Here is a 27848-nt window from a genome sequence, read left to right as displayed (position 1 = left end):
GAGTAAATAAATATAAAAACAAATGAATGCAAAAGCCTGCTGTAACTAACATATTAAAGAATAGTGAAGGCTTTGAATGGGACTGATTGAGTGTGCCCTTGGACAAGATTCTTAGCCTCTGTATATTTTCTCTTACCTGCAATATGGGCATAATAATGATAGTAACTATCTTAGAAGATTGCTGTTGATAATTAAACAAGATGATGTATGTAAACCACTTAGCTGGCATGTAATAAGCACTTGATAAATATTTATTGTTTTATAGTTATTACCACTTGAGAAAATCTCATCTGCAATTTTGTAAACCCTCAAGATATTTTAGGAGAGTGGAAGGAACTCCTAAAACATATATCTTACTGATGAACTGAACCCTAATGGGGTAAAGCCAACCACTGCAGGTTGTTTTGCAAAACAGTCAAGCTGGGACTAGAAGCTAGCCTTACTCTTACCTGCTGGTTTCATAGGAAAAGCAGATCTTAGGAAATAAGCCTAGATCGGCTCACGGACTTGCAGAGACTCCTAATTCATACCTAACACACGTTTCCTTTCCTTTCTCGGTGCTCAACTAGACTATATATCCCAGCTTCTCCTGCTGTTAGGTGTGGTTAGAGTTCTAACCAAAAATGGAGAAGGAGTCAGGTAACCAGTTTCAAGCCTGGCTTGTAAATATCTCCTATGTTCAAGTTTCCATTACTCCTCCATCTGCTGCCTGAATGGAGAACTACCAAGCTACATGCTGAAGATAGTGAAGTCTGGTCGGAGCCTGGTTCTCAGAATCATTGCTTGGAGAAGAGCCATATAACCAGGAAGCCCATGTAGACTGTGAAGTGAGTGAGAAATAAATATTAATTTAACATGTGGGGGGTTATCTGTTACATCATCTAGAGACAGCTTAGGGGGGAATTTACATGCCCATGGGTGGGAGAAGGATGTGCAGTGTGGCAAGACATGGACAACTCCAAGACTCCTCTTCATGGAGTCCAGGAACTTCTCCTGGAATTAGAATTGTATGAAGGTTGACCTGGCCATTCTTTGGCAACCCACTTCATTTTGGCTTCATTGAATGAAAGTACTAACAAGGACTCAAAATCTCTTTGGTTTTCTGTGCCTATACTGGACTTACAATGAAAGTGAAAGTCACTCAGTTGATTTTGACTCTTTACAACCCCATGGACTATACAATCCATGAAATTCTCCAGGCCAGAATACTGGAGTGGATAACCATTTCCTTCTCCAGGGGATCTTCCCAACCCAGGGATTGAACCCAGGTCTCCCGCCTTGCAGACAGATTCCTTACCAGCTGAGCCAACAGGGCTTGCAATAAAGTTCAACAAAAGCAAACAGTATGAGTATGCAGCATCTGAAGTAGGAAATGTTGTTAGGTTGGCCCATGAAAGATAAGTGCTCTGAACAGCCATAGGGATGGAAAGTTTCCCCTCTTGCTTTCTGAGTTCTTTAGCTGATTTAATAATTAAATTAACATAAGACAGATTAACAGGGCTTCTCAGGTGGCACTAGTGGTAAAGAACCTGCCTGCCAATGCAGGAGATATAAGAGAAACAGTTTCGATCCCTGGGACAGGAAGATCCCCCGGAGGATGGCAAGGCAACCCACTCCAGTATCCTTGCCTGGAGAAACCCATGGATAGAGGAGCCTGAGGGCTATAGTCCACAAGGTTGCAAAGAGTCAGACATGACTGAAGCAACTTAGCTCACACATATGCAAGACAGATTAACAGAAGGAAAATAAATTTAATTCTGTCTCTGTGTGTGTGCTCGTTTGTCTCTGACTCTTTTGAGGTCCCATGGCCTTTAGCCCGCCAGGCTCCTCTGTCCATTGAAATTTTCCAGGCAAGAATACTGGTGTGCATTAGCCACTTCCTTCTCCAGGGGATCTTCCCCACCCAGGGATCAAACCAGCGTCTCCTGAGTCTCCTGCACTGGCAGGCAGATTGTTTTACCACTGAGCCACCTCTGTAAAGAAGCCCCCAGAGATATGAAACTAAGAGCAAGTAGGGCAATTGAGGCCTTAGGAACCTTCCTGAGCTAAGGGATGTACTAGGAGCCTGGGGCTTCAAAGGGGAGGAGGGCAATTCATAGGAAGTTAAGAGCAGATGATGCTTGGTGGTTAGAAGTTTGCATGGAGCACAAGCAATCAGATAAAAAGGTGTCTCTCATAATAGGATTTTTTTTTTCCTGGTCCATTTCCTCTGCCCCCCTCCCCCATCTAAACTCATGTAGGTATTTAAAGGAGAGGTAAAAGCTTTTCTCCAATCCGTAGGGCCTTGATTGCCTTCAGCTGAAAATAATCCACACACCAAAGTGGCATATTTTGGGGTAGCATATTCTGCTCCCCTTCACAGTGCAATGAGCTAAGAAGGAAAACATGATGAATGTTTTCTCAGCCTTAAGAAGCAAGATTCACCTTTCACCATCCGTATGGCACAGCATGCACAGCTGGAGAAAGCAACAGGCTAGTGCAGAGCTGGACACAAGGAGTGTGGCAGCTGCACCTATCCCTGGGGACTTGGTGGGAGCGGGTTAGACCAATGGGGTGGGAAGGTTGGGAGGATATAACATGACTCTTCAATCACCCCCTAGTCCCCACTGGTCCTTTCCAAGGTGAAGGTTCCCACTGAGACACTGGAGGGAATCCTGAATTGCCCAAGTTAGAATGTTGGGCTGCACCCTGCAGTCCTGGAAGCTCTACACTTGCCCACCTTCAATGGTTTAGCAGGGGTCCCCAACCTCAAGGCCACAAACTGGTACCTCCCGTCTGATCAGTGGCGGTGTTAGATTAGAAATTAAGTGCACAATAAATGTAATGTGTTTGAGGGTTTCCCTGGTGTCTCAGGGGTAAAGAATATGCCTGCCAATTCAGGAGAAAGGGTTTTGATTCTTGGTCCCAGAGGATCCCACATGCAGTGGAGCAACTAAGCCCGTGTGCCACAACTACTGAGTCTGTGCTCTAGAGCCCGTGAACCACAACTACTGAGCCCACATGCGAGAACTACTGAAGCCCGCAGGCCCTGGAGCCAATGCTCCACCACAAGAGAAGCCACCAGAATGACAGCCTTGCACGCAGCAACTAGAGAGTAGCCCTCACTCGCCACAACTGGAGAAAAGCCCAAGCAGCAAGAAGACCCAACACAGCCAAAAATAAATTAATTAATTAATAAAATTTTAAAAATAAATGCAATACACTTGGATCATCCCGAAACTGAGGTCATTGTGAAACCTCAGTTCAGTTCCATTGTTCAGTCGTGTCCGACTCTTTGAGACCCCTTGGACTGCAGCACACCAGGCCTGAAACCTGGCCCGTGGAAAAACTGTCTTCCACAAAACTGGCCCCTGGTGCCAAAAAGGTTGGGGGCTGCTGGTTTAATGGACAGCGGGGATCTTACATGTCTGAAGCAAGATCCTGGAATGACACCCTGCCGTGTGCAGCCCGTGGTGAGTAGATCCTGGTGGCAGGCTTCACTCCCAGCAGCGTAAGGGGGCAATTACCAGTTACAGGAGGAATTGAGGTCAGGTGGGCTTCTAATTTACCAGGGAAACCAGCAGAGGGGCACATACCTCAATGCCCCTTTGATAAGCATAGTGGAGAATTCCGATCTAAAGCTTGAGCAATCCTTAGCTGGGGCCTGGCATGAGTATGTAGGGAAGTCAGTCTGTGAGTAGGGTGTAGCTGAAGCAGGCACTGGTTGAGCTGGGGTTGTCCAGAGAGCAAGAGAACAGCCATCTTGAGTGGCCTGACCATCCACAGAGCTAGAACAACTCATATCAGAAAAGGGAGTCCAAGGTCACGGTACTGGGGGCAGCAGGGAGAACATAGGACTTGTGATTTTTGAGATCTGACTTAAGACAGCAACAATCCTCTCCCCCAGTCCCATCACCGTAACTCATAGTCCCATAGAGATTACTTGTCTTTGCTGCACTGCCTCCCACCATCCTCATTTCTCCTCAGTTTATATGGCTTCTATGAATTCTTCAAAGGACTATTCAAGCTCCACCTTCTCCAGGAACACCTCTCTTTATTATTAACCTTATAAATCTAATTTGGGGAAAAACATACTAATGGAAAGGTCTTTGTTGGAGCCCTCTCTTTGTTGCATACAAGCTCTGTTCATTTTGTGCGCATTGCTGCTGCTGCTGCTAAGTCACTTCAGTCGTGTCCGAATCTGTGTGACCCCATAGACGGCAGCCCACCAGGCTCCCCCGTCCCTGGGATTCTCCAGGCAAGAACACTGGAGTGGGTTTGTGCACATTACTAAACCTCTATTAGTTTCAGTTTCCCCATCTGTAAAACTGGGATTTAAATACAAATCCTAGAGGATCGTTGCAAGGATTATAGGATAACCTTGCATAATGTGTAACATATAACAAAGACTCACTAAAAATTTGCTTCATTCTAAAATTCTGCCATGCATCTGGTCTCTACCACCACCAATTTAATGGTTTCATTGTTGACTGCTTTATATGCATATATCTTGACTCCTCAACCAGGCTGAAATCTTTTTGAAAGTATAAGTTTTCAATATCTATCACACAGAATAGTTCTGAGAAAACTAGAATACTAAGCTGTATTTAGTATTTTTTCTTATTTATTGTTGTTCATTATTAATCTGTTATTAATTAATTGGTTGCTTGAGCATTTATTTTAACCTTTTAATAAAGTCAGAGAGAAGGAATGACTCTCCTCCTCCACCAAGGAAGTCGTGAAAATAAAACTTTATTGGGACCATGTAGAAGATAGATTCAAATTTGAGGAGTCAGTAAATGGCCCCAGTTTCAGAAGGTCAGCAGCAGGGCATTGGTAAATAAGCATCAGTGCCATTAACACAAAGCCTTTGGAAAAGGACAACAATGCCTGGCTTCAGCTAACACAAAACTAGCAAAGCACATCTTCCAGTGAGGACATGGCTGCCTTGGCAGAAGTAGGAGTAAGTAAACTCTAAAATAAGTCTTCATTTGTACGAACTCAAATGTAGCCCTCTTAGTAATGTTCATTCATGCTAAGTCGCTTCAGTGGTGTCTAACTCTGTGCGACCCTATGGACAGAGGAGCCTGGAGGGCTACTCTCCATGGGGATTCTCTGGGCAAGAATACAGGAGTGGGTTGCCTTGCCCTCCTCCAGGGGATCTTCCTGACCCAGGGATCGAACCCCGGTCTCTTATGTTTCCTGCACTGGGAGGCAGGTTCTTTACCACTAGTGTCCCCTGTGAAGCCCCAGCCCTATTAGTAACCCTGTTTTCAGGGGTTATTAAGGATGAATGTACCTTCATCCTCATTCCCCAATCATTCTTTATCATCTTTTTATTTTAAATTTCCTCAAAATGATGTTTGCCATCTGAAATTACATTATTAATTTGCTAGCATATTCTATGTCACTCTCACACCAGATCATGGGCTCCCTGAAGACAGGATCAAGTTTAATTGTTCATTTCTATGTCCAAATAATCAAGTTCTACCTCTGCAGTGAAAACAATCCCAATTTCACCTTCTTACACTGAAAATCTTCATTGAGTTTTGACAGACTTTTTCTTTAATTTGCTTCACATGTGCATGACTCCCTGAAAAGTGAACACTTTCAGGGACAAAACTATGACATGTATTTTTTTTTTAATTTTATTTTATTTTTAAACTTTACATAACTGTATTAGTTTTGCCAAATGACATGTATTTTTTTTAAGTCCTCTATTATATGTAATGGATTCTGTCAAGCTAGAATCTAAAGTAAATTTTCCTTACTCTGTCACAGAACGCTGTGTGAAAAACAATAAATCTTTAATTTGGGTCCTATTAATTTGGAGTGAATTCAGCCATGTAACCATTTTGCACTATTGAAAAAGTTGGTTTGGCCAATAAATTCAACAATAAGAATGACTATGTATTAGGATTCATACTGGGCCTTGAGAATCAAAGGGGAGCAAGACAGCCTTTTCTCAAAAACATGAGCATCTTAACTCAAAGGGTAAGCTTTCAATAGCCCTTTGTATGCAGTCATTGTGCCAATTAAAACAAGCTTTCATCATTTCATTAAAAATAACTGCGTAGAATATATTCTTGACAACCCTTATCCAGTTTGTGTTGAAAGTTTTTTATTACTTTCTCAGTTACAGAGAGAAATATATGCCAACTCAAGTGTATATGCCAATTCAAGTGTAACCAACTTCAGTTCAGTTCAGTCGCTCAGTCGTGTCTGACTCTTTGCGACCCCATGAATCGCAGCACGCCAGGCCTCCCTGTCCATCACCAACTCACAGAGTTCACTCAAACGCATGTCCATTGAGTTGGTGATACCATCCAGCCATCTCATCCTCTGTCATCACCTTTTCCTCCTGCCCCTAATCCCTCCCAGCATCAGAGTCTTTTCCAATGAGTCAACTCTTCACAAGAGGTGGCCAAAGTACTGGAGTTTCAGCTTCAGCATCATTCCTTCCAAAGAAATCCCAGGGCTGATCTCCTTCAGAATGGACTGGTTGGATCTCCTTGTAGTCCAAAGGACTCTCAAGAGTCTTCTCCAACACCACAGTTCAAAAGCATCAATTCTTCAGCGCTCAGCTTTCTTCACAGTCCAACTCTCACATCCATACATGACCACTGGAAAAAACATAGCCTTGACTAGATGAACCTTTGTTGGCAAAGTAATGTCTCTGCTTTTCAATATGCTATCTAGGTTGGTCATAACTTTCCTTCCAAGGAGTAAGCGTCTTTTAATTTCATGGCTGCAGTCACCATCTGCAGTGATTTTGGAGCCCAAAAAAATAAACTCTGACACTGTTTCCACTGTTTCCCCATCTATTTCCCATGAAGTGATGGGACCAGATGCCATGATCTTCGTTTTCTGAATGTTGAGCTTTAAGCCAACTTTTTCACTCTCCACTTTCACTTTCATCAAGAGGCTTTTTAGTTCCTCTTCACTTTCTGCCATAAGGGTGGTGTCATCTGCATATCTGAGGTTATTGATATTCCTCCTGGCAATCTTGATTCCAGCTTGTGCTTCTTCCAGCCCAGCGTTTCTCATGATATACTCTGCATAGAAGTTAAATAAGCAAGGTGACAATATACAGCCTTGACGTACTCCTTTTCCTATTTGGAACCAGTCTGTTGTTCCATGTCCAGTTCTAACTATTGCTTCCTGACCTGCATATAGGTTTCTCAAGAGGCAAGTCAGGTGGTCTGGTATTCCCATCTCTTGAAGAATTTTCCACAGTTTATTGTGATCCACACGTCAAAAGCTTTGGCATAGGCAATAAAGCAGAAATAGATGTTTTTCTGGAACTCTCTTGCTATTTCGATGATCCAGCAGATGTTGGCAATTTGATCCAAGTAACCAACTTTGACTGTTCTAATTTATCCAAATTATAGATATTTTCAGTACTTAATACTCTTGCATGATTATTGCTCTTTAATAAGAAAGAAATAAGGTAAGAAATTGTTTTTACTATTGAATGAAAATATGGAGCTTCAATGTCATTTGTTGCTCAGTATATTATGCTTTCCTATTACTTAAAACCTCAAACACTGGTAGACCAGTGAACAATATTTAGTATGCTGCTAACTCACTAGGAAATAACAATAAGTTTCATATATTGTTGTTCTTGGTCTACCACTGTGAAACCAAGGGTTGACTGCTAGATTTTCAAATAGGAGTGTCTTCTTATATTTTGAGATGTCACCCAGAGAGCTTACAATCCATGAAGATAGTCAATCAGCTACTGTCCTGGCTATGTTAGCAATGATCTGAAGGCTAATTGGGTTTCACAGTGGTAAAGAACCAGCCTGCCAACACAAGAGACAGAGGCAGGTTTGATTGCTGGGTCAGGAAGATCCCCTGGAGCAGAAAATGGCAACCCACTCCAGTATTCTTGCCTGGAAAATTTCAATGGACAAAGGAGCCTGGCAGGCTACACTCCACAGGGTCACAAAAGAGTCAGACACAACTGAGCTGATGGCTAATGGAGTTAACTGGCCACTCTTTGAAATTATTCATTAAACCAAAGCCAAGACTAAAGTTTTTTTTTCCCAACCCAAGCTCCATTTCCACTGCAAGAGTGTGGTGGTCCAGCAATTTCAGCCCCACGAAATCAAGCTTTGGTGAAATGGATCCGTGAGCATCCAGTGTAACTGTCCACTGGGAGACAGTCTGAGGTAGGTGCAAGAGCAGGAGATTTTAAGTCCTGAAGGGCTGATGCCGAAGCTGAAGCTCCAATCCTTTGGTCACCTGCTGTGAAGACCCGCCTCATTGGAAAAGACCCTGAAGCTGGGAAAGAGTGAAGGCGGGAGGAGAAGGGGACAACACAGGATGAGATGGTTGGATGGCATCACTGACATGATGGACATGAGTTTGAGTAAGCTCTGGGAGTTGGTGATGGACAGGGAAGCCTGGCGTGCTGCAGTCCATGGGATTGCAAAGAGTCAGACCCAACTGAGTGACTGGACTGAACTGAACTATGGCTTCCCAGTGACATTTCTGTATGGACAGAACCCAACCTTCAAAATCCTAGCCTTCCATTTTTAAAACAACAGTTTCTGCCCTGTTCACCTCTCCTGGTTATTGTGAGGCTCCAATGAAATGATGCGTAAATGCTTACAAATGGAATAGCCCTGGGCATGTTATTAGTCTCTAAAAAGTCATTTGATGCCTAACAACTCAAAATCACTCCTCTTGTGCCAGAGGAGCACATTCAAGAGGAAGGATATACATTTATGATTAAACATCCTAAGTAAATCCTGCCTCAGAGAAACTCTGGCCCCAACCCCTCAGAATTCTTTCCTGATGGTCCCCGTGCATTCTGAGTCTGCTGGGGCTCCAGCAGAAAAGCATAATGCTAATTACACAGACCCTGAGGTCAAACTGCGAGCTTAATCACTTGCCTGAGGGCCTTGGTCAAAGACTTTAACTTTTTTAAGTTGGTTTCCAAATCTATAATATGATCATAAAAAAATACCCACTACAGAATTGTGGGAGGATTGGATGAGGTATCTACGTAAAGACACATGGTGTAATATCTGGCACTTGGCTACAATGAGGATTGCTATTAGACTCACGGGTTTTGTTTTTTAAAAAATGGCATATAGATATATTCTTGTTTCTACAACTTTTCATGAAATAGATTATATTTTTTTATTTTAAAAATTTTATTTTTAATTAGAAGATAATTGCTTTACAATGTTGTGTTGGTTTCTGCTGTACAATGTGAACCAGCTATAATTATACATATACCCCCTCCCTCTTGAGTCTCCCTCCCACCCCTCCAGTCCCACCTCTCTAGGTCCTCACAGAGCACAGGGTTGAGCTCCCTGTGTCCTACAGCAGCTGACTCACAGGTTTTTGCAGCTAACATGAAACCAGGTATCCCACTACAGTCCTGGCTTCATGTCCTAGTTTTCTCTCCATCGGGCTGTATAATCTGGATAAATCAGTCCCTATGAAGCTTAGTTACTGATCATTAAATGAGGATGGTAATACAGACTTCGTGTGTTCTGAACAAGATCATGTTAAGTAGTAGAGATGAGAATGCTGTGCTTATTATGCACAGCACAATTCAAAGGCATGGGCTGCTGCTTGCTTATTCCATATGAACGGATACGCAGAAAACAATTGCAAAGATTTTATTTAGCGGCTTTCTGTGCTTGGCACTTAGAAACAGAGTTCCGTGCATAAGGGCAAATTTTTATACACCTTTTCTTCATACATATTTTACATACCCTTTTTATTGCCCCCTTTTTTAATATTCATAATATTGGATTCCCCACTAGGCACATAAATACATTTATCTACAACACCTCAAAACCAAAAAAATCTTAGTAATATCTGAATTCTTTTACTTGGTACTATCTTCATTTCCACACCACTTAAAAAGTTTAGCTGGCACCAAACTTCACTTTTCTTATCATTAAAGGATTTGAAGGGGAAGGTAAAGATGAAAGGAAAAATCCAAAACTTCAAAATTGCAACGAACTATTTGATTAAAAAAAAAAAAGTGGCAATCTAAGAGCAGATGGAAGGATGTATTATAGAAGGCCCATTCTCAATTCTCTGGAAGGTGACAGGATTCCTCCTGCCACAGGGGAAATGGGGAAAACAATCCAGGTCAGGCATCTGGATCTGGCATTCAGAAGGCCAGATCTCCCTGTGTTGCCTCTGTTCTTGGTATCATCTGTTGAGGTTATAAAACCCTTCCTTTCTCACACTCCTTCTGTTTCCCTTCCCCTGCCAGGCTGCGTGCTCTGGAATCGGCACTTCCTGTGTGGTGCCCCTCTCTTCTGGCTCACAGTGGTCAGAACTGTGGGACTGAGACTCATGCCCTGCCTGAGTGCTTCTCACCCGTGCCCTGACCATGCATAGTGTCCCAGAGAGGTATACTCAACAACTCCATGGTTCTTTCCATAACCTGGGGGGCAGGGGTGAGGACCAAACCCATTTCCTCAGTGAATTTAAACTCTCATCACTGCTCTCACTTCCTCATTCAGTCTTATTCTCCACCTCTCTCTTGCTCTATTCTTTCCCCTTCTCTCTCTTTCAGCTGCTCTTACTCCCTCTTTCCACGGGCACCACTGGGAACATCAATGCTAGCATACAAATCGAAGAGAGCCGAAGTTCAAAGGCCATCTTTTTCAGGAAGCCAAGTCTGGTTGTAGTACTGATGTCTTTCCACCCTCATTGATGGGAACGGGTTTCAGGATACATGGTTCATTCCAGAAAAAGGGTAAGCTGCAGGAAAGAAATGTTGGCAGGCAGCTACTGCTGACCCAGTCCGCCTACTGCTGTACATAGACAAATTTTTGGTGAAAGCACCCATGCTGGGCTTCCCTCCACAGAGTTCACCCAGTTCCGAGTCACTGTGCATGTATGTTTGTGTATGGATGAGTTTGTGTATGAATATATTTATGTACGTGTGTATGTATGCATGCACATATGTATGTGTGTATGTAAAGGTAGGTATGTATCTGTGTGTGGGTAACTTTTCATGGCTGCTACATGCTAGCATCTCCCTTAACATTATAAAACGATTATTCAGTTTCTTCAAAGGCCACTCTGAGTAGACAGACGATGCTAAGATTTGGGAAGGCAGGAGAATGGCCACTGAGTCAGAGATGATTCCACTGCAAGTATTCCTTCAGTGGCTTTAAGTGTCTCTTGTTGTTGTTGGGTATGTGCTTTCCTCCTCCAAAAGTAATAATAATAATAATACACAGTTCCTGTTTTTCAAAGGCGTTGGGCTCCCATAGAGGAGGATCTGCCCCCTGGAGACTCTGGATGTGCCTCGGCTGCTGTTGGCTCCGTGGTGCTGGGACTGGCCACTAAACCATGTGAACAGACATCTGGGAGGAGGAGCCTGGGACCGCCCCATACTGCCGGCCGTCACAGGTGTTAGTCGCCTGCTGATTATTGGGGGAAGGGCTAATCATGTGCATGCCGTGCTCCATCCCCGTAGGCAGGTACTGCCGCTCTCCAAAGGCCCCATTGGAAGGAGAAGAACAGAGTAAAGTGCTTTGAGAGGCGCTCAGTTTTTCTGGGCTTGCAGCTAGCCTAGGGGAAGTAGGGAAATTGTATCCATACAGATTATAAGGATTGTGGAGAGAGAAGGCATTGTAGGAGCTCTGCTGCATATGGCTGCCCCCGAACATGTGTGGTGATGAGGAGCTGGAAGCTGCATTGCCTGCCTGCATGACATACTGAAACTGGGAAGTAGGGAAGGACCCCAGCTGGCCACCATAGGCTTCCATCTTGCTGTTGCTAGGCAACGAGGGAGGCGTTGGTATTCCTGAGATCAGGGATGGAGTCCTCTGAGGCATGAAGGTTTCAGAGGGCTGAGCAGCCGAAGTGGTGCCACTCTGGAGCCTGTTGTAGCCACTGTCACTCAGCCCTGGGTAGCTCTGCAAGGCAGCCATGTTGCTTCGGGCACACGGTGGATAATCGGAGAGGTTTAGATTACACAGCTGGCTCTCTCGGCAGCCCACGTTGAAAGTGTTGGGGGCCAGATGAAACGTTGGAGGAGAACAGGATGGAGATAAAAGATGAGAAGAAGCTGAAGGGGATGGTGTCCCAGTGCTGGAGGTGGTTGGGGAAGTGCCTGTGCTGCCCCCTGAAAAATAAAACATAAATTCTTTGGAGACATGAGAATCACCTGAAAGGCTTGTTAGAACACAGATCACTGATTCCACCCCCAGAATTCTCATTCTGTAGATCTGAGACAGGCTTCCCTGGTAGCTCAGTGGTAGAGAATCCACCTGCCAATGCAGGAGACTCAGCGATGACCCAGGGTTCAATCTGTGGGTCAGAAAGATCATCTGGAATGGGAAATGGCAACGGCTTCAGTATTTTTGCCTGAAAATCCCACGGACAGAGGAGACTGGTGGGCTACAGTCCATGGGGTTGCAGAGTCAGACATGAATTAGCGACTGAACAAAAACAAGGTCTGGGACAGAGCCTGAGGATTTGCAGCAAGTTGTCAAGTGACCCTTGAGGCTGCCAGTCCAGGGACCACTCTTTGGTTAGATGATATCCAGGACCATTTTATCTCCTAAAATCCCTGAATTTTATTTGAGAGAGCTGCTCTAATACCGCAGATGTTAGAATTGCATTGGTGGCTGATGCACAGATAGACAAAGGGCCAGTTCAACCCAATCTACTTCAAATGTGTTCTCAGGTAGTTTGAACGTGAAAGTGTTAGTTGCTCAGTCGTGTCCAACTCTTGGCGATCCTATGGACTGTAGCCCACCAGCCTCCTCTGTCCATTGGGATTTTCCAAGCAAGAATACTGGAGTGGGTTGCCATTTCCTTCTCCAGGGGATCTTCCCACCCAACCCAGGGATCAAACCTGGGTGTCCTACATTACAGGCGAATTCTTTACCATCTGAGCCACGAGGGAAGCCCTCAAGTAGTTTAAGAAGATCAAAAATGACCTTTCTGAGCCTCCCCTTTACCAGACTGTGAAGAGCAGTGCTGCACCCACTTCCTGTCCCATCTACTGGAAGCTGAAGGCAGTGATGAGTGTCAGGACTGCTGAGCCTTTCAGGTGAACTCCAGAAGGAGCAGCCACTTTGTCTTCCATTGGGACTCTCCCCTCATGGAATTTCTCTTTCAGGGCAAGGTTGGGACTTGCCCAGAATTGTTGAGAGCTGTGATTCCCCAAGGAGCACTGTACCCTTTAGGCCATCCACAACTCATGCAGGGACTCCTGGTAACTTGAGCTGCTATACAAGAGTAAAGGAACTTTAACATGGAAAGGAGCAGAAATAAGGTTTTTGTCAGTGAGGGAAAAATGTGAACAAAACTAGCAGGATTCTAGAGATAATGGGATCCAAAGAAGCCAGCCACAATGTACAAATGAAGAAGGTCCACATATGCAAGTTGAGAGGCAGATACCTCAAAGAGAAACCCAAAGCTAATTTTTAGCACAGGGGGTAAAAAAGTCTTAGCCTACCTTCACAAGTATTACAGTAGTTTTGGCTGTAGAAGCATAAATTTAGCTCTTGTTAATAGTTTTTTCAAAGTTAATTTTTTACAAAGCCCAACCAACATCTCTTGCTTGGTCAAAAGAATTTCCCTAGGTAGAACTGGATTTAGATATCAATAGCTCCTGATTGTAGAATCATTTCAGGAAATTCTCCTTTTTGTTTCTTGTTTAAATCTTAAATTCTCTTTGATGTTGTTCAGTCACTAAGTCATATCTGACTTTTTGTGACCCCATTGACTTCAGCACACCAGGCTTCCCTGTCCTTCACTATCTCCTGGAGTTTGCTCAAACTCATATCCATGGAGTTGGTGATGCCATTCAACTATCTCATCCCCTGACTTCCCATTTCTCCTCCTGCCCTCAACCTTTCCCAGCAACAGGAAAATTCCCTTAAGAGAGGTAAAAAGATGTTTATTCCACAAATTGAGATAAGACCAACACTGTAAATACCTCTAAGAGAAGTAAGCCAGAGCTGACCACAGAAAGAAGGGCATCAAACCTGATTCTAGGTTCACTGGCCTCCATCCAGCTCCCATCCATGGGCAGGGCAAGCTACGTCTTAAATCTCCTCACCTGTGAAACAAGGGCTCGAACTGATAGGCTTCAGTTTCTGTCCTTCTCAGAATTATATTTATGTCTGGCGGATTACATTTCTGTTAAAGTGTGAATTGCTAGTAACAAGTACTTTCCCAGGAGTCATTTAAACACAATGAAGTTCTTGAAGGGGAAACGAGGATGAGCGAGAACACACTTATTAATTTTGTGCCACTGAGTGGCCCAGCCTACGGACCCTTACATGAAGCTCAGGGATTCATTTTCTGCAAGCATGTGGTTCCTCTCTGAGGCATCCTACATTTTTTTCTCCCTCTTCCACCCTAACTACCAGGCACGTCAGTGAAATAAGTGCTATGGCACAAATGGAGAAACTCGACTCCAGCTGTAAAGAGATCTGCGTTTTATGGGATGTGTATCTGGTCTCCTCTCTTTGAAAGTCCATCCTGGCTCTTCCAGATCTGATGTTTATGTGGTCCTGGAAGAGACCCCCTGTTCAGCATGCCGTATCATCCCGTCATAGGTATTCGCTCCACCAGGCCAAGCTTGAGCCCTGCAGCAGGAAGTGCAAGATGGAGCAGATGACTTTTTATAACTCTAAATGCTTTTCTTGGAGGGCCCATGATGGAACGAATGGTACTGATTTAAGGCCTCAATTGGTTTCACTAGAAAAAAATAAGAAGGGAACTATTAACAAGTTACAGGGATCTCTGCCGAGCAGATGAGAGGCACATGTTAAAAAGTTTGTAGTCAGCTTGCTCTGGCTTTTAAATGACACTCACTGGAAATGAGGCTTGGTGGCCTGCTGAGCTTCAAGGGGTGAGAGCCCCCATACAAACTAGTGTTTGAAGGGGGAGAGCAAGGCTGTCTGAGAGAAGGTCACGTTGTTTCTATCCACTTTGAAGAAATGCTCTTATGTACTTAAAATAGTCAATAAAGATAACAGCTATTATTTCAAAGTCCACACAAAAGAGAGAAGACTATGGCATTTGTTGTGCCGAGAAGCAAACCAAGATATTGAGAAGTCTTTACTCTCTTATGCTCTAACAGCTTGTCAGCTGTTAAACAAGATTGGGAGTGCCAGCCAAGTGCTAAATAAGCATAAGGAGGCAAGCTGCCCTCCCTGTGCATTTCAACACTTAGCTTCCTAGAGGCCTCTCAACCCAGAAGAGCCAGGGCCGAGTGGGAGGCCAGGCCTCTCTGATACACAGCAGTCAGAGCTGTCTCTCAAAGGAAATCATGCCTCGCTTTCCTGTGTAGCCTTGTCTTTGTCCCCATCTGCTCTGTACAGGCAGGTCTGGAATGCTCTAAGAGTGTTGATTTAAACATTATTTAATGGATGAACAGGGGCTATAGAGTCAAACAAACCCAGTTCTAATCCCAGTGGTCTTTCTAATGATGGGACCTTGGCAAGTGGGCTTCTCCATATAGATGGAATTTTGAATATCAACATTGTAAGCATGTACAGAGAAATGGATGAAATAATATATTATCCTCTTGAAAAGCAAGATCAAACAGTCAATCCTAAAGGAAATCAACCCTGAATTGGAAGGACTGATGCTGAAGATGAAGTTCCAATACTTTGGCCACCTGATGTTGAAGAGCTGACTCATTGGAAAAGATCCTGATGCTGGGAAAGATTGGGTCCTAGTGGGGATGGCTGTTGTGGGTTGGCCCCTGTTCATGGAGCTGAGCATCCTGGCCACTCTACGCTGTAGGAGGCATTATGTCACAGCGAACTGCCCAGATGTAACAGGCTTTTGGAGTCTTTAAGGCTGTGAATGGTGGAGCACTGGACACCCACCGGGTCCATATCCCAAAGGCTAAATCAACTGTTTCCTCTCTGAACTATCTGCCCCTTCCCTCTCACTCCCCCCTTGGGATGGAAATAAGATGCCCCATGTCTCCATCTCTCCTCAGATCAGATCCAGCAAAGTGAAATTGAATACAAACAATTTAGGTAAGTGGGTGTCCTTCTCACTGTCCTCAGAGATCTTAATCCTTCCGAAGTGTGAAGTCACTCAGTCGTGTCCCAAACTTTGCGGCCCCATGGACTGTATGTAGCCTACCAGGCTCCTCTGTCCATGGAATTCTCCAAGTAGCCATTCCCTTCTGCAGGGGATCGTCCCAACCCAGGAATCACATCTAGGTATCCTGCCTTACAAATGGATTCTTTACCATTTGAACCACTAGGGGCCCCACTTCTGAGAGATGATTAAAATGTAATGCTGTAAGTAGCTAAAAGTTCTCCAGCATTTCAGGACCAATCCTCCACCACCCCACTTCCCTGCAGGCTATTCGACCCACAACCCAAAGTGAGGAGGTACTCAAAATTCACTCCAATGTTAACTTGCTCCAACGTTCAAGGCCAACAGCCAAAATAACCAAAAAGAATACATGTTTAGCAGTGATTCCATACAAGGGCAATAACCTAGAATATACTTGTGTAGCATGAAGACAAGTTAAATGTGACCATGAAAATCCTGAATACCAAACCTGCTGACTTTTGCATCTTTAGATTGATCACTTCCAGATTGTAACATGGAGACTTTCACAAACAGTGTCCTTGTGGGTTTATTTTGTTGTGCTTCCCCCAAAATTGAAAAACAGTGAAACAAAACCCCATCTGGGCTAGTGAAGAATAAATTTCCATATAATTACTTGGTTCCATGAGCCAGGCTCTTCTCTCATATAACTCAATGGCATCTGTCCCTGAGGAGTGCCGATCCACCAGGTGCCCTTGAGCAGCCTTCTTCAAGGCTTTCAAACAGGTAAGAGGTAGAACGTCAGAATCCTATGGATGAATGCCAGAGAATAAACCCAGAGGCCATAAAGCTTAATGATCAGACCCCTGTTTATCCCAACTAAGGAATAACCCTTAGTTGAAATGAGCACTCTTCTCAAAACAGAAATATAAACATTATAGTGTTAATGGGAATTATGTGGTTTCAATCCTAGAAAGAGTCTTTATGAGTCTTTTCAATCCTAGAAAGAGTGCATCTCCCATAAAGTTTAAAGATATACATTGTTTCAAACCTATTCCTTTTAAAACAGTTTTAGATTCACCCAATTCTCATTTTTCACATTGGTTCTCTGTGTTCTGAGTCTCTCTGCTTCTTCAATGCCCCTATTTCATACCTACCACATTCCCCACCACGTTCATACCTACCACAGAATGTTCAAACTACCACACAATTGCACTCATTTCACATGCTGCTGCTGCTGCTAAGTTGCTTCAGTCGTGTCCGACTCTTAGCGACCCCATGGACTGCAGCCTACCAGGCTCCTCCGTCCATGGGATTTTCCAGGCAAGAGTACTGGAGTGGGTTGCCATTGCCTTCTCCGATTTCACATGCTAGCAAAGTAATGCTCAAAATTCTCCAACGTCATAGAAAAAGCAAGAGAATTCCAGAAAAACATCTACTTCTGCTTTGTTGACTATGCCAAAGCCTTTGACTGTGTGGATCACAATAAACTGTGGAAAATTCTTAAAGAGATGGGAATACCAGAACACCTTACCTACCTCCTGAGAAACCTGTATGCAGGTCAAGAAGCAACACTTAGAACCGGACATAGGACAACAGACTGGTTCCAAATTGAGAAAGGAGTACATCAAGGCCATATACTGTCACCCTGTTTATTTAAATTATATGCAGAGGATATTGTGCAAAATGCCAACTGGATGAAGCACAAGCTTGAATTAAGATTGTCAGGAGAAATATCAATAACCTCAGATATGCAGATGATACCACCCTTACAGCAGAAAGCTAAGAGGAACTAAAGAGCCTCTTGATGAGGGTGAAAGAGGAGAGTGAAAAAGCTGGCTTAAAACTCAGCATTCAAAAAAATTAAGATAATGGCATTCAGACCCATCACTTCATGGCAAATAGATGGAGAAACAATGGAAACAGTGACAGACTTTATTTTCTTTGGCTCCAAAATCATTGCAGGTGGCAAATGTAGCCATGAAATTAAAAGAAGCTTGATCCTTGGAATAAAAGCTATGACAAACCTAGACAGAGACATCAATTTGCCAACAAAGGTTCGTATAGTCAAAGCTATGGTTTTTCCAGTAGTCGTGTATGGATGTGAGAGTTGGACCATAAAGAAGGCTGAGTGCCCAAGAACGGATACTTTTGAACTGTGGTGTTGGAGAAGACTCTTGAGAGTCCCTTGGACTGCAAGGAGATCCAACCAGTCAATCCTAAAGGAAATCAGTCCTGAATATTCATTGGAAGGACTGATGCTGAAGCTGAAGCTCCAATACTTTGGCCACCTGATGCAAAGAGCCAACTTATTAGAAAAGACCCTGATGCTGGGAAAAATTGAAGGCAGGAGGAGAAGGGGACAACAGAAGATGAGATGCTTGGATGGCATCACCGACTCAATGGACATGAGTTCGAGCAAACTCTGGGAGATGGTGAAGGACAGAAAAGTCTTGCGTGCTGCGTGCTGGGGTCGCAAAGAGTCAGACATGACTGAGGGAACAACAATAACCATATTCCCTAGGTGGCACACTCCCATTTTTTCACTTTCCATTAACTTGCTTATTTTCTCTGATACTTGTTTTACTGCCTTCTCTGCTGCAGTTTACATCTGCTATTACTGTCATTTGGAATCCTGCCTCGTTCCTGGCAACAGCATCCACTTTTCCCTCTGAGAAACACTCCCTCTCCCACTCACCCTTCACCCATACCTCCAAGGAAGGGATGTGACTCAGGCCTGGATGAGCTAAGCAACCCATCCCTGCCACAGTAATTAATTCAGAGGCAACTCAGTTAGAGTCAATGAAACTCAGTGAGATTGTGCTAGAAATCTTAAAGAGAGATACATGACCTTTCCCATCTAATTTAAACCTAAAAAGATGCAGGTCCAGGAATGCTGGCAGCTAGGTCACCACCATGGGGAGCCTGAGGATGAAGTCTGGTGAGAGATGATAATGACTTGGAGTAGAGTAGTAACAAGGGAGATTAGAGATGTGAGCAGATTCAAGAACTTGGTAATGGCTGGATATGGTGGGGACAGGGAGGCCTGTAGTGCTGCAGTCCATGGGGCTGCAGAGTCAGACATGACTGAGAGACTGAGCTGAACTGAACTGGATATGGTGGGTAAGGAGGGAGGGAACTGTCTCAGATGGCTAACGGGCAGCAGCGTCCTTCCCCCAGGAGAGGGCGCCAAGTCTGTGAGGCGAATCATGGGCTCCGTTTTGGATGTATTGAGCATAAGGGACTATAGGACAAAACAGAATATGTACCCAATAACCACTTGCCCTGGGGCTTCCCAGATGGCTCAGTGGAACAGAACCCACTTGCCAGGGCAGGAGATGCAAGAGACTGGGGTTCCATCCTAGGGTCAGGAAGATCCCTTAGAGGAGGAAATGGCAACCCACTCTAGTATTCTTGCCTGTAAAACTCCATGGACAGAGGAACCCAGCAGGCTATAGTTCACAGTGTCGGGAAGAGTCAGACATGACTGAGCAACTAAGCACCAGAAGCACGAGCAGCTATTTGCTCTATGGATTGAATTGAGACACTCTCCAGTACTCGTCAAGAACTCCTCTCGGACATTATTTCTTACCTCAGGGATAAATGAGATCAGCATAAACTGGCTATCTTTGAAACATTGTAATGATCAAAGACCTCTGTCCACTGAACTTTCCTCCATTCCCAATCTCTTTACTAGTATGAATTTTCTCAGTATTTGATCTCTTTCACTGACCAACCTCTAATCAACACAAATTAACTGGTAAAAATAAGGACCTACTAGAGTTAACGCTCAAGTTGTTGACAACCCCAACAGAGCCCTTCACGAGCCTAACTTTTAACTGCCTGATAAACACTAAAAAACGCAAAGGTGCTGAAATCCATCTAGTGATGTCTGCCACCAGTTGAGGGGAAGGGAGTTTTCTGTTGATGGCAGGTCTCCTTACATTCGCAGATGGAGACGTATGACCAGCTTTGGAGCCACTGGTCCTGGATGGTTCCTTTTCACATAACCGTTGTCAGATCACTTGGAGACTCCACTCACAAAAACCCTCTCAGTATTGGTCATACAAGTAGCTCCATTGCGTATATTATCAGAACAACCTCATCACAACAACAGGATTAAACTTGGCTATAACTGACCTGGGCTCTTATTTCTTTTTACTTCTTTGTCTGTGTTGCCTCCACTTCCATAAGCACAACTTACTTGGTTAGTTTTCTTTGTCCCTGCCACAAGCAGTGTTTAGGCAGAAGCCATTCCTGAAATATAATTTCTATCTCCAGACTATCCAAAAGTATAAACTCCCTTGCTGATTGTGAAGATGTCTGAAAATAAAACCATACACTTGACTTCATAAAAATGAAATATGGATTTATTATTTATAGAGCTAATGCTCAAGTTGTTGACAATTAACCATCAAATGGATTAATAAACTGTGTGTGTGTGCGTGTGTGTGTGTGTGTGTATGGTAAGTAAGAAGGAAGAAAGTCTGGTGGAAAGGAAAGTGCCCAGTGAAGCAGGAGATCCACTGAGTCCTCAACTCAGTTCTGCCAGCACTTAACTGCAGATACATTCCTAGGCTGCTCTATGCCTCTGTTTATTTTTGTGTTCAAGTCAAAGGACAATGACTCCCATGCATTCTTCTCCATAAGAGGAAACAACTATTTAGAGCATCCATTCGATGTATTTTTTAAAATAGAAGGATTCGGATTTTTTTAAAACTGTGGTTAATTCACCTAAGCACATTCCTTGAAATGTTATCAACAGATGGGTCTTAATGAAAGAGAAATTTAACTGACAACAAGATGGAAGAGCACCCTTCACTTCATCTAAGCAGAATGGCTGATCCAGCCTCCAGCAGCAGCACCACCACAAAACTGTCCCAGGGCTAAGTGTTTGACATCCAGATATTCATGTGCTTGAAGCAATGAGGTAATGTGGACACCTGGGTGAGTCGATCACTGCTTGGATCTTTAGTCGGGTGCCAACATTCCCAATAGTCTCTTCACCAAAAGGGAGTTAGCACAAAACCTGTCTGCCATTGAAGCTTCCACTAGAAACTCACCACTCTTTACTTCTAAGACACAAAACAGTGTAACACAGACAGCTATGTCTCTTTTGTTCATTTTATGACTGATACTGTCCAGAGTTACTGGAAACCTCAGTTTTTAAAGGAAGAGGGAATGAGTATTGTTACTTTTACATCCTTTGTTAATGTCAAGAAACCCAAGCCACGTATTTTTAATAATGAGAATCTGGATCAAGTTCAATGTATAGTTCAAAAATATATTCCAATTAAACTATTGAATAGAGTCTTGGCTTTTCCTCTAGCACCATCTCACCACCATATGTATCCAATAATTCTATGCTCATTTCCCCCCATCAGTATAAAAAGAGACTCAATAAACAAGTGTGACATCTTGCTCTGCAAGTTCAGTTTCTCTTAAACCATTGTTTCCCATGTGTCAATAATAAGTCTTCAGATGGATAAATTTTCAACAGAAGCATCATGAACCCTGCTATGCTGCACTCCTTAGCAATGCAGGTTCCCTTTCAGCTTCCCCATTCCTATTGCACCTGCCCAGCGGTTCTACATGCTGGCGATATGTGGGTAGCCACCCCCAAACATTACTCCACATCGGTATCCATGCCCACATCCGGAGACTGTGCTCCAAGATTTAACTGGATGGTGACCCTGCCTGCCTGAGCCATAGTGCCACCAAGCGATCTCATTCACTATTCATTAAGCACTTCCTGGGTGCCAGGCCCTGGGGTAGATCTTGGGGACACAGCAATGAACACAATGTTACCACCCATGCCTGCTCTCAGGAACTGGCACCCCTACCACCCTTCTCATACCAGCCTTCATGATACAAACTCCTGCTCAGCTAGGGCTTGGAAAGTCAATGAGCAAAGAAAAGGCAGATAAGCAAGGAGACACCTCAGAAATAAAGAGGATCAAGTAAGTGTCTCTGCATGGCAGCTTCATTTATAAAGCATGTTTATGTAAATGCCCTCACAAACACACACACACAAAATCATCACTCTTCGGGATAATTACTTTTCTTTGAGATGAGGAAATGGATTCAGAAGTAACTTGCCCAAGGTTATATAGACAGTTTAGTGGCCATCAAGATGAAGGCCCAAATTTCCCAACTTCCACAAACCTCTGCCACAGAAGGGCCATGAAGGCATCAAAGCATCAGCAACACCCTGAATATATATTGACAGCATCAGAAGGAGCAAGATGCTGCCAACAAATGGCTTCCATTTCTCCTCCATTTATTCAGAAAGGAAATAAAAGGACTACCCTGGCAGTCCAGTGGTTAAGACTCTGAACTTCCAATGTCAGGGGTGTGGGCTTGATCCCACATGCCATATAGCATGGCCAAAAATAAAATAGGCCTCCTTGTTCTCTCATAGTAAAAAAGCAATATAAAATAAAGCAAGAAAAATTTTTTTAAAGAGATGGATATTCTGGACCACTTGCCTCCCCAGATCCCTATGAAGATGAATGGTCTAATCATGTTATGAATAAATTATCAGAACAGCAACATTTTCTGTCTCTGGTGTGCTTTCTTCTCTGGTATTGATATGAGGGACATAGGGGGTGAAGACAATGACAACAATGATGATGATGACGAGAATGGCAGAAAGCACATACTGAGGGCTTCATTTGATCCTTCCATGAATTCTATTACAATCTCCCATTATGCAGATAAGAACACTAAATGTCAGAAAGGATGAGGGACTTGATCAGTGTCACCAAGCTAGCAAAGAACAGTGATAAGAGCCTAACTCAAGCTGTCTGACTCCAGAACCTATGCTTTTAATCACTATCTCATGTTAAAGCCTGAGGGAGTTCAGTAATTCACATCATAAAACTTAATTCAGTGTGCAGACTGCTAGAACCTCCCTGAGAAGGGGGTGAAATATAATATGTTATCAAGTCCTAGAAGGGATTCCTATATCACTGAGCCATATTTTAAAAACTAGGACTCTATTAATAGCAACTATTTGATAGAATGAGTTCAAACTAATTTTGATCACTGTCACTTCAAGACAAGAGGAGGCTGGAGAAGAAGACTCATTAAGCATCTGACATTTGGGAAACTTTCACTTGGGTACCCGGTGAATGGGTGCTGCCCCCAGGAGAGCCAGTGGTTGGACTGAAAAGGTGAAATCAGCCCATGAGCCTGTTCACGTGGCCACAGGCTTCCCAACCTGAGAAGAGAAGGGAGATTAGAAATCGGATGAAAAGCACAAAGCAGTGGAAGAAAAGTCTACTCTGCCCATCCACTTGAGATGGGTGAGGCTCCACACCAGCAACAGGAGAAGGCACAAGTGAGAAGATTCAGAGGGGCTTGCAGCAGCCCCCGCCTCACTGTCAGACTTGAGTGATTCATTCCCACTGTCCGAGGCTAAGTTGTTTCTTATCTACAAACTAGAATAAGAAAACAGATAAGGCTGCCATGAGTAATAAATGAAATTATTATTATCTCCCAGTCTCCACCCCTGGTGGCTCCCTGGTGGTTCAGTTGGTAAAGAATCTGCCTGCAGTGCAGGAGACCCAGGTTTGATCCCCTGGAGAAGGAAATGGCACTCCACTCCAGTATTCTTGCCTGGAAAACCCCACGGACAGAGAAGCCTGGTGGGCTACAGTCCATGGTGTCACAGAGAGTCGGACATGACTGAGTGACTAACACTTTCACTTTCCAAATCCTAAGGGCTACATGAATGCTTAGTGATAGAAACAATCATCTTACCACCATTGTGATCATGAACATAACCTTGCTTAGGGAAAAGGGAGAGGGATCTGGAGGTGCCAGGTAAAACACTGCCTCTGAAACCAGCTTATCTGTACAATCGGTGATGCTCTGGTTATTTACGGAGCTATCTGGTACTCTTCGTTCCAGGAGAGTCCATGTAACTCGTGGCTTGGCTTGGGGCCAGCTGTGCTATATTCAGTTCAGCTCCCACTCCCTCCCCCACACAGTCTCTAAGCAGAGGCCTTGCCCGGGGCTTTACCTTGCTGCTTTTGCATGGTGGTGAAATCTTCAAAGGTGAGTGTGCGCACAGGGGGTCTCCAGAATGCATAAGTCTCCATGATGGCTTCCAGTCCCGTTCTACAGAGAGAAGAGCCAGCAAGTTGTTAAATAATCCCCAGAAATTCATTGACTTAAAAAAAAAAAATCCTGAGGTGGTTTGGTGACAATCAGTATATGCATAAGAACTGAGCGGTATCATCGCTGGGATAAACTGGTCTGGAAGAGCACAGGTACAGATGTTGCTAGACTACAGGAGAAAGAAGAAATTAACCCAATTCAGATTATCTGCAAACGAGTTATAGCTATGATAGAATTTCACTCTGACCTTTCTTCAGAGAAGGTTTAGCCTGCATGAAAAATACACGTTAAATGTTAAAGGTCAAGGCCCCTGGATGTCATGAACAGATCCGAGCAGAGAGCAGCAGTGACCATTTCCCTACAAGACAATGTCATCAACACTACCACAGTGCACCGATACAGTCCGCCCCAGAGTCAACTCCGCCACCAGCTATGTGGAGTCAATGAAACCGTCATATTGCTGTGCCTTTAAAGGCTTCTTAAATCAACCGAGACAGGCAGGGTAATAGAAATAGAAGGAGAGATAAGTGATCAAATACACTTGAATTTCTGCTGCATCAGGAAATGCCTACTTGAAGGCACAACAAGTGTTTTGGTCCCTAAAATTATACCTCAAACAAAAGGACCAGTACATTTCTGCAAATATTTATCTGCATTCTGTAATATAATAACCAAAGTGGTCTTTGAGAGTCATATACTTGGGACTTCAGGAACAGCCAATATTTTTATAATATATTACTTTAAGGCTTCTGCTTCATTGATACTGGAAATTCCATTAACTGAACTGTGTGCACACTGCCTAGTTTATCCTTCAATAAATTCTGTTATATATATGTATATATCTTTAGGGCTTCCCTGGTGGCTTAGTGGTGAAGAAGCTACCTGCCAATGCAGGAGACAGGGGCTCAATCTCTGGGTCAGGAAGATCCCTTGGAGAAGGAAATGGCAACCCACTCTAGTATTCTTGCCTGGGAAATCCTAGAGACAGAAGGAGTTTGGTGGGCTATAGTCAACGGGGTCAAAAAAAGTCAGACACGACCTAGCAACTAAACAACAACAATTTATGAGATTGATAGACATTGTTTCAACATAATTATCTAGGTTATCTGGATAATCTTAAGTATATTACTGCTGATATTCCATAGCCTCAAAAGAGAATATTGGTTGGTGCTTTGTTTACAGCTTTGAAACACAGCTTCTGATTATTCACTCTTTAAAACTAATTGTTTCACTTCCAGCTACATGGAGGCAGGGGAAATTCTGGCAGAAGGTAGAAGAAGAAAGTTAAAGAAGAGTAGGGAGCATAAATCCTTTCATTGCAAAGTCACTGGAAAGGAACACAGTGTCCCTTCCTGGAAAAGATACGCTTTCCTCTTGAGATGAAATTTACGCTGCCTGTCCTCCCTAGGTAATACATATCCAGCATTCTCTTCAGTCCGGCACAGCAAGAATAATGTGAGAAGTTTTATTTTAAGTGGGAACAAATATCCTTCCCTAAAAATGATTACAACATCCCCTGAGGTTCTTCTCTGATGAGCTGCTGATACACTGATTGACTCTTTGTGTTGTAAAATTTCCTCTCTGAACTGGCCATACTTGCACAGTTAACTTTCTAAAGTCTTCCCTGGAATCTTGGAGGCTTTAAATACACCAATGTTGGCAAATCAAACTCTGTATTTTTAGAAGAGGTTGAGAGGAGAGGGTGTTGCATGGTGTTTATTAGCTGTTAATCTGTTAAAAGTAGGAATAGAAGACATCTCCACATAGTCACCGTACATTAATGCTGAATACAGTACATGAAACTATTTGTGGAGAGAAACAGTCCAGGCAATTAGGGAGTTCAGAATAATAAGGGGATAGACAGATAAAGCCATGCTGAGCCTTGATGAACATAAAAAATAGACAGGCCAGGCTTAGCTCTTACTGCCTTGTTTTGGAATGTTGGGGGCTCACCAGAACATCTTAGGATTCTCTTTAATGGCATGAGAGGCTCACTGAAAATGGCCAAAGTCTCTATTGTTTCACCTCCTATTCCATTCTTCCCAGCAACATGTACCAATGATGGGGACAAAATATTAGTTCAAGGACAAAGAACAGTTCCTTCTCACTTCATAATAAAGTGATAGAACACTGTGCAGAAGTCACAATACACTGATTTTACTGCCAATGTTATATTTGTTAAAGGAATAAAAAATGAACATTAATCTTATTTACATAACAGGCAAAAAGGGCAAAGGTATTAATAATTTTATTTAAGTAGTTAACTTTAAAAAGGATAGCAGACATTCATCCATTATCCAAATCTAAAATCTCCTCCCTATGTTACCATCTATTAGATGGAGAGTTATCTAGCCTTGGTTTGAGTATTTCCCAAGGAAAATATATAGTTTTGTGACAGATCTATTAGAAAGTTCTTTCTGACCTTGAGCTGAAATCTCTGATGTAACCTTTTCTTGTTAAAAAAATAAACATTTTTAGTTTAAAAAAAAAAGCATTTTAAATTTTGGAATACTTATAGATTTATAGAAGTATCAAATGTAATGCAGAAAATTGCAGTGTAACTGATGTAACTTTTACCCTCTGGTTCCATTGTTGTTGTTATTGTTGTTGTTTAGTCACTAAGTCCATCCGACTCTTCTGCGACCCCATGAACTGCAACCCACCAGGCTCTTCTGTCTATGGGATTCTCTGGGCAAGAATACAGGAGTGGGTTGCCATTCCTTTCTCCAAGGGATCTTCCTGACCCAGGGATGGAACCGGCATATCCTGCATTAGCAGGCAGATTCTTTACCACTGAGCCACCTGGGAAGCCCCTGGTCCTATTGTGCTGTATGCTAAGTCATTTCAGTCGTCTCCAATTCTTTGTGACCCTATGGACCACAGCCTGCCAGGCTCCTCTGTCCATGGGACACTTCAGGCAAGAATACTGCCAATGAGTAAACAGAAAGAGTGCCAGACACCTTCCATATCCTCATCAGGAAAAGCTTCCTTAGCTCTTAACATAATGTACGACATGCCACATATAGACATGCCCGTGGTCCATCTAGTCCAGGTGTCTGTCACAGGAGGGTTTTCTGGTGGTGAATTTGGGGTTGGGCATGACAACCAAAAACTAACAGCTAAGTCCATACATTTCTGACCACACTTTACTAATGCTCTGTGGATCTATCTCTTATAGATTCATCCTAGACCTTACTGAATCTTATTTATATATTCAGATTGGGTCTCTTTTTTAAAAAAATCAATCCTGTTTACTATGAGCTTCCCTGGTGGATCAGATGGTAAAGAATCCACCTGAAATGTGGGAGACCTAGGTTCAATCCCTGGGTCAGGAAGATTCCCTGGCGGAAGAAGGCATGGCAACCCACTCCAATATTCTTGCCTGGAGAATCTCCATGGACAGAGGAGCCTGGTGGGCTACGGTCCATGGGGTCACAAAGAGATGGATCTGACTAAGCACAAGCATAGTTATTGTTTACTATATGCCACATCATATCTGTCTTCAGACTTCACTAAGCTTTATTGTATAGATCAAATTGTTCAAAAGCACTATTTTTTTTCTTTATCAGGATTTGGTAAAGTGCCACAGCAAGGTAAGTATTAGCTAATTTACTTTCCACCATATTTTTAAAATTTATTTTTGGCTGCCCTGAGTCTTCGTTGCAGCACATTTGCTTGCTCTGGTTGTGGAAAGCAGGGGCTACGCTTCCACTGCGGTG

At 43.4% G+C, this 27848-nt stretch overlaps 1 protein-coding gene across 4 annotated transcripts in view; it reads right to left on the bottom strand.

Annotated features, from left to right (window-relative positions):
* Positions 1 to 9601: 9601 nt before the first annotated feature.
* TBX15 (T-box transcription factor 15) overlaps positions 9602 to 27848 on the bottom strand; it is a 125813-nt gene continuing 107566 nt past the window's right edge. For 3 of the 4 annotated variants that reach the window (XM_045166058.1, XM_006049364.4, XM_045166057.1), the window contains exons 7-8: positions 24032 to 24129; positions 9602 to 12094 (exon numbers count right to left, since the gene is read on the bottom strand). In XM_045166058.1, the coding sequence (XP_045021993.1) occupies positions 11310 to 12094; positions 24032 to 24129 (883 nt within the window). In that variant the 3' untranslated portion in view covers positions 9602 to 11309. Of the gene's footprint in view, positions 12095 to 16681; positions 16815 to 24031; positions 24130 to 27848 lie in introns of all 4 variants that reach the window. The other variant, XR_006641196.1, reaches the window with a different exon arrangement.

The sequence above is a fragment of the Bubalus bubalis genome, chromosome 6 (genome assembly GCF_019923935.1).
Source record: "Bubalus bubalis isolate 160015118507 breed Murrah chromosome 6, NDDB_SH_1, whole genome shotgun sequence".
NCBI classification, from domain to species: Eukaryota; Metazoa; Chordata; class Mammalia; order Artiodactyla; family Bovidae; genus Bubalus; species Bubalus bubalis.
Note: the sequence above shows the minus strand (reverse complement) of the source record. Positions and strands in the feature narration are given on the sequence as shown.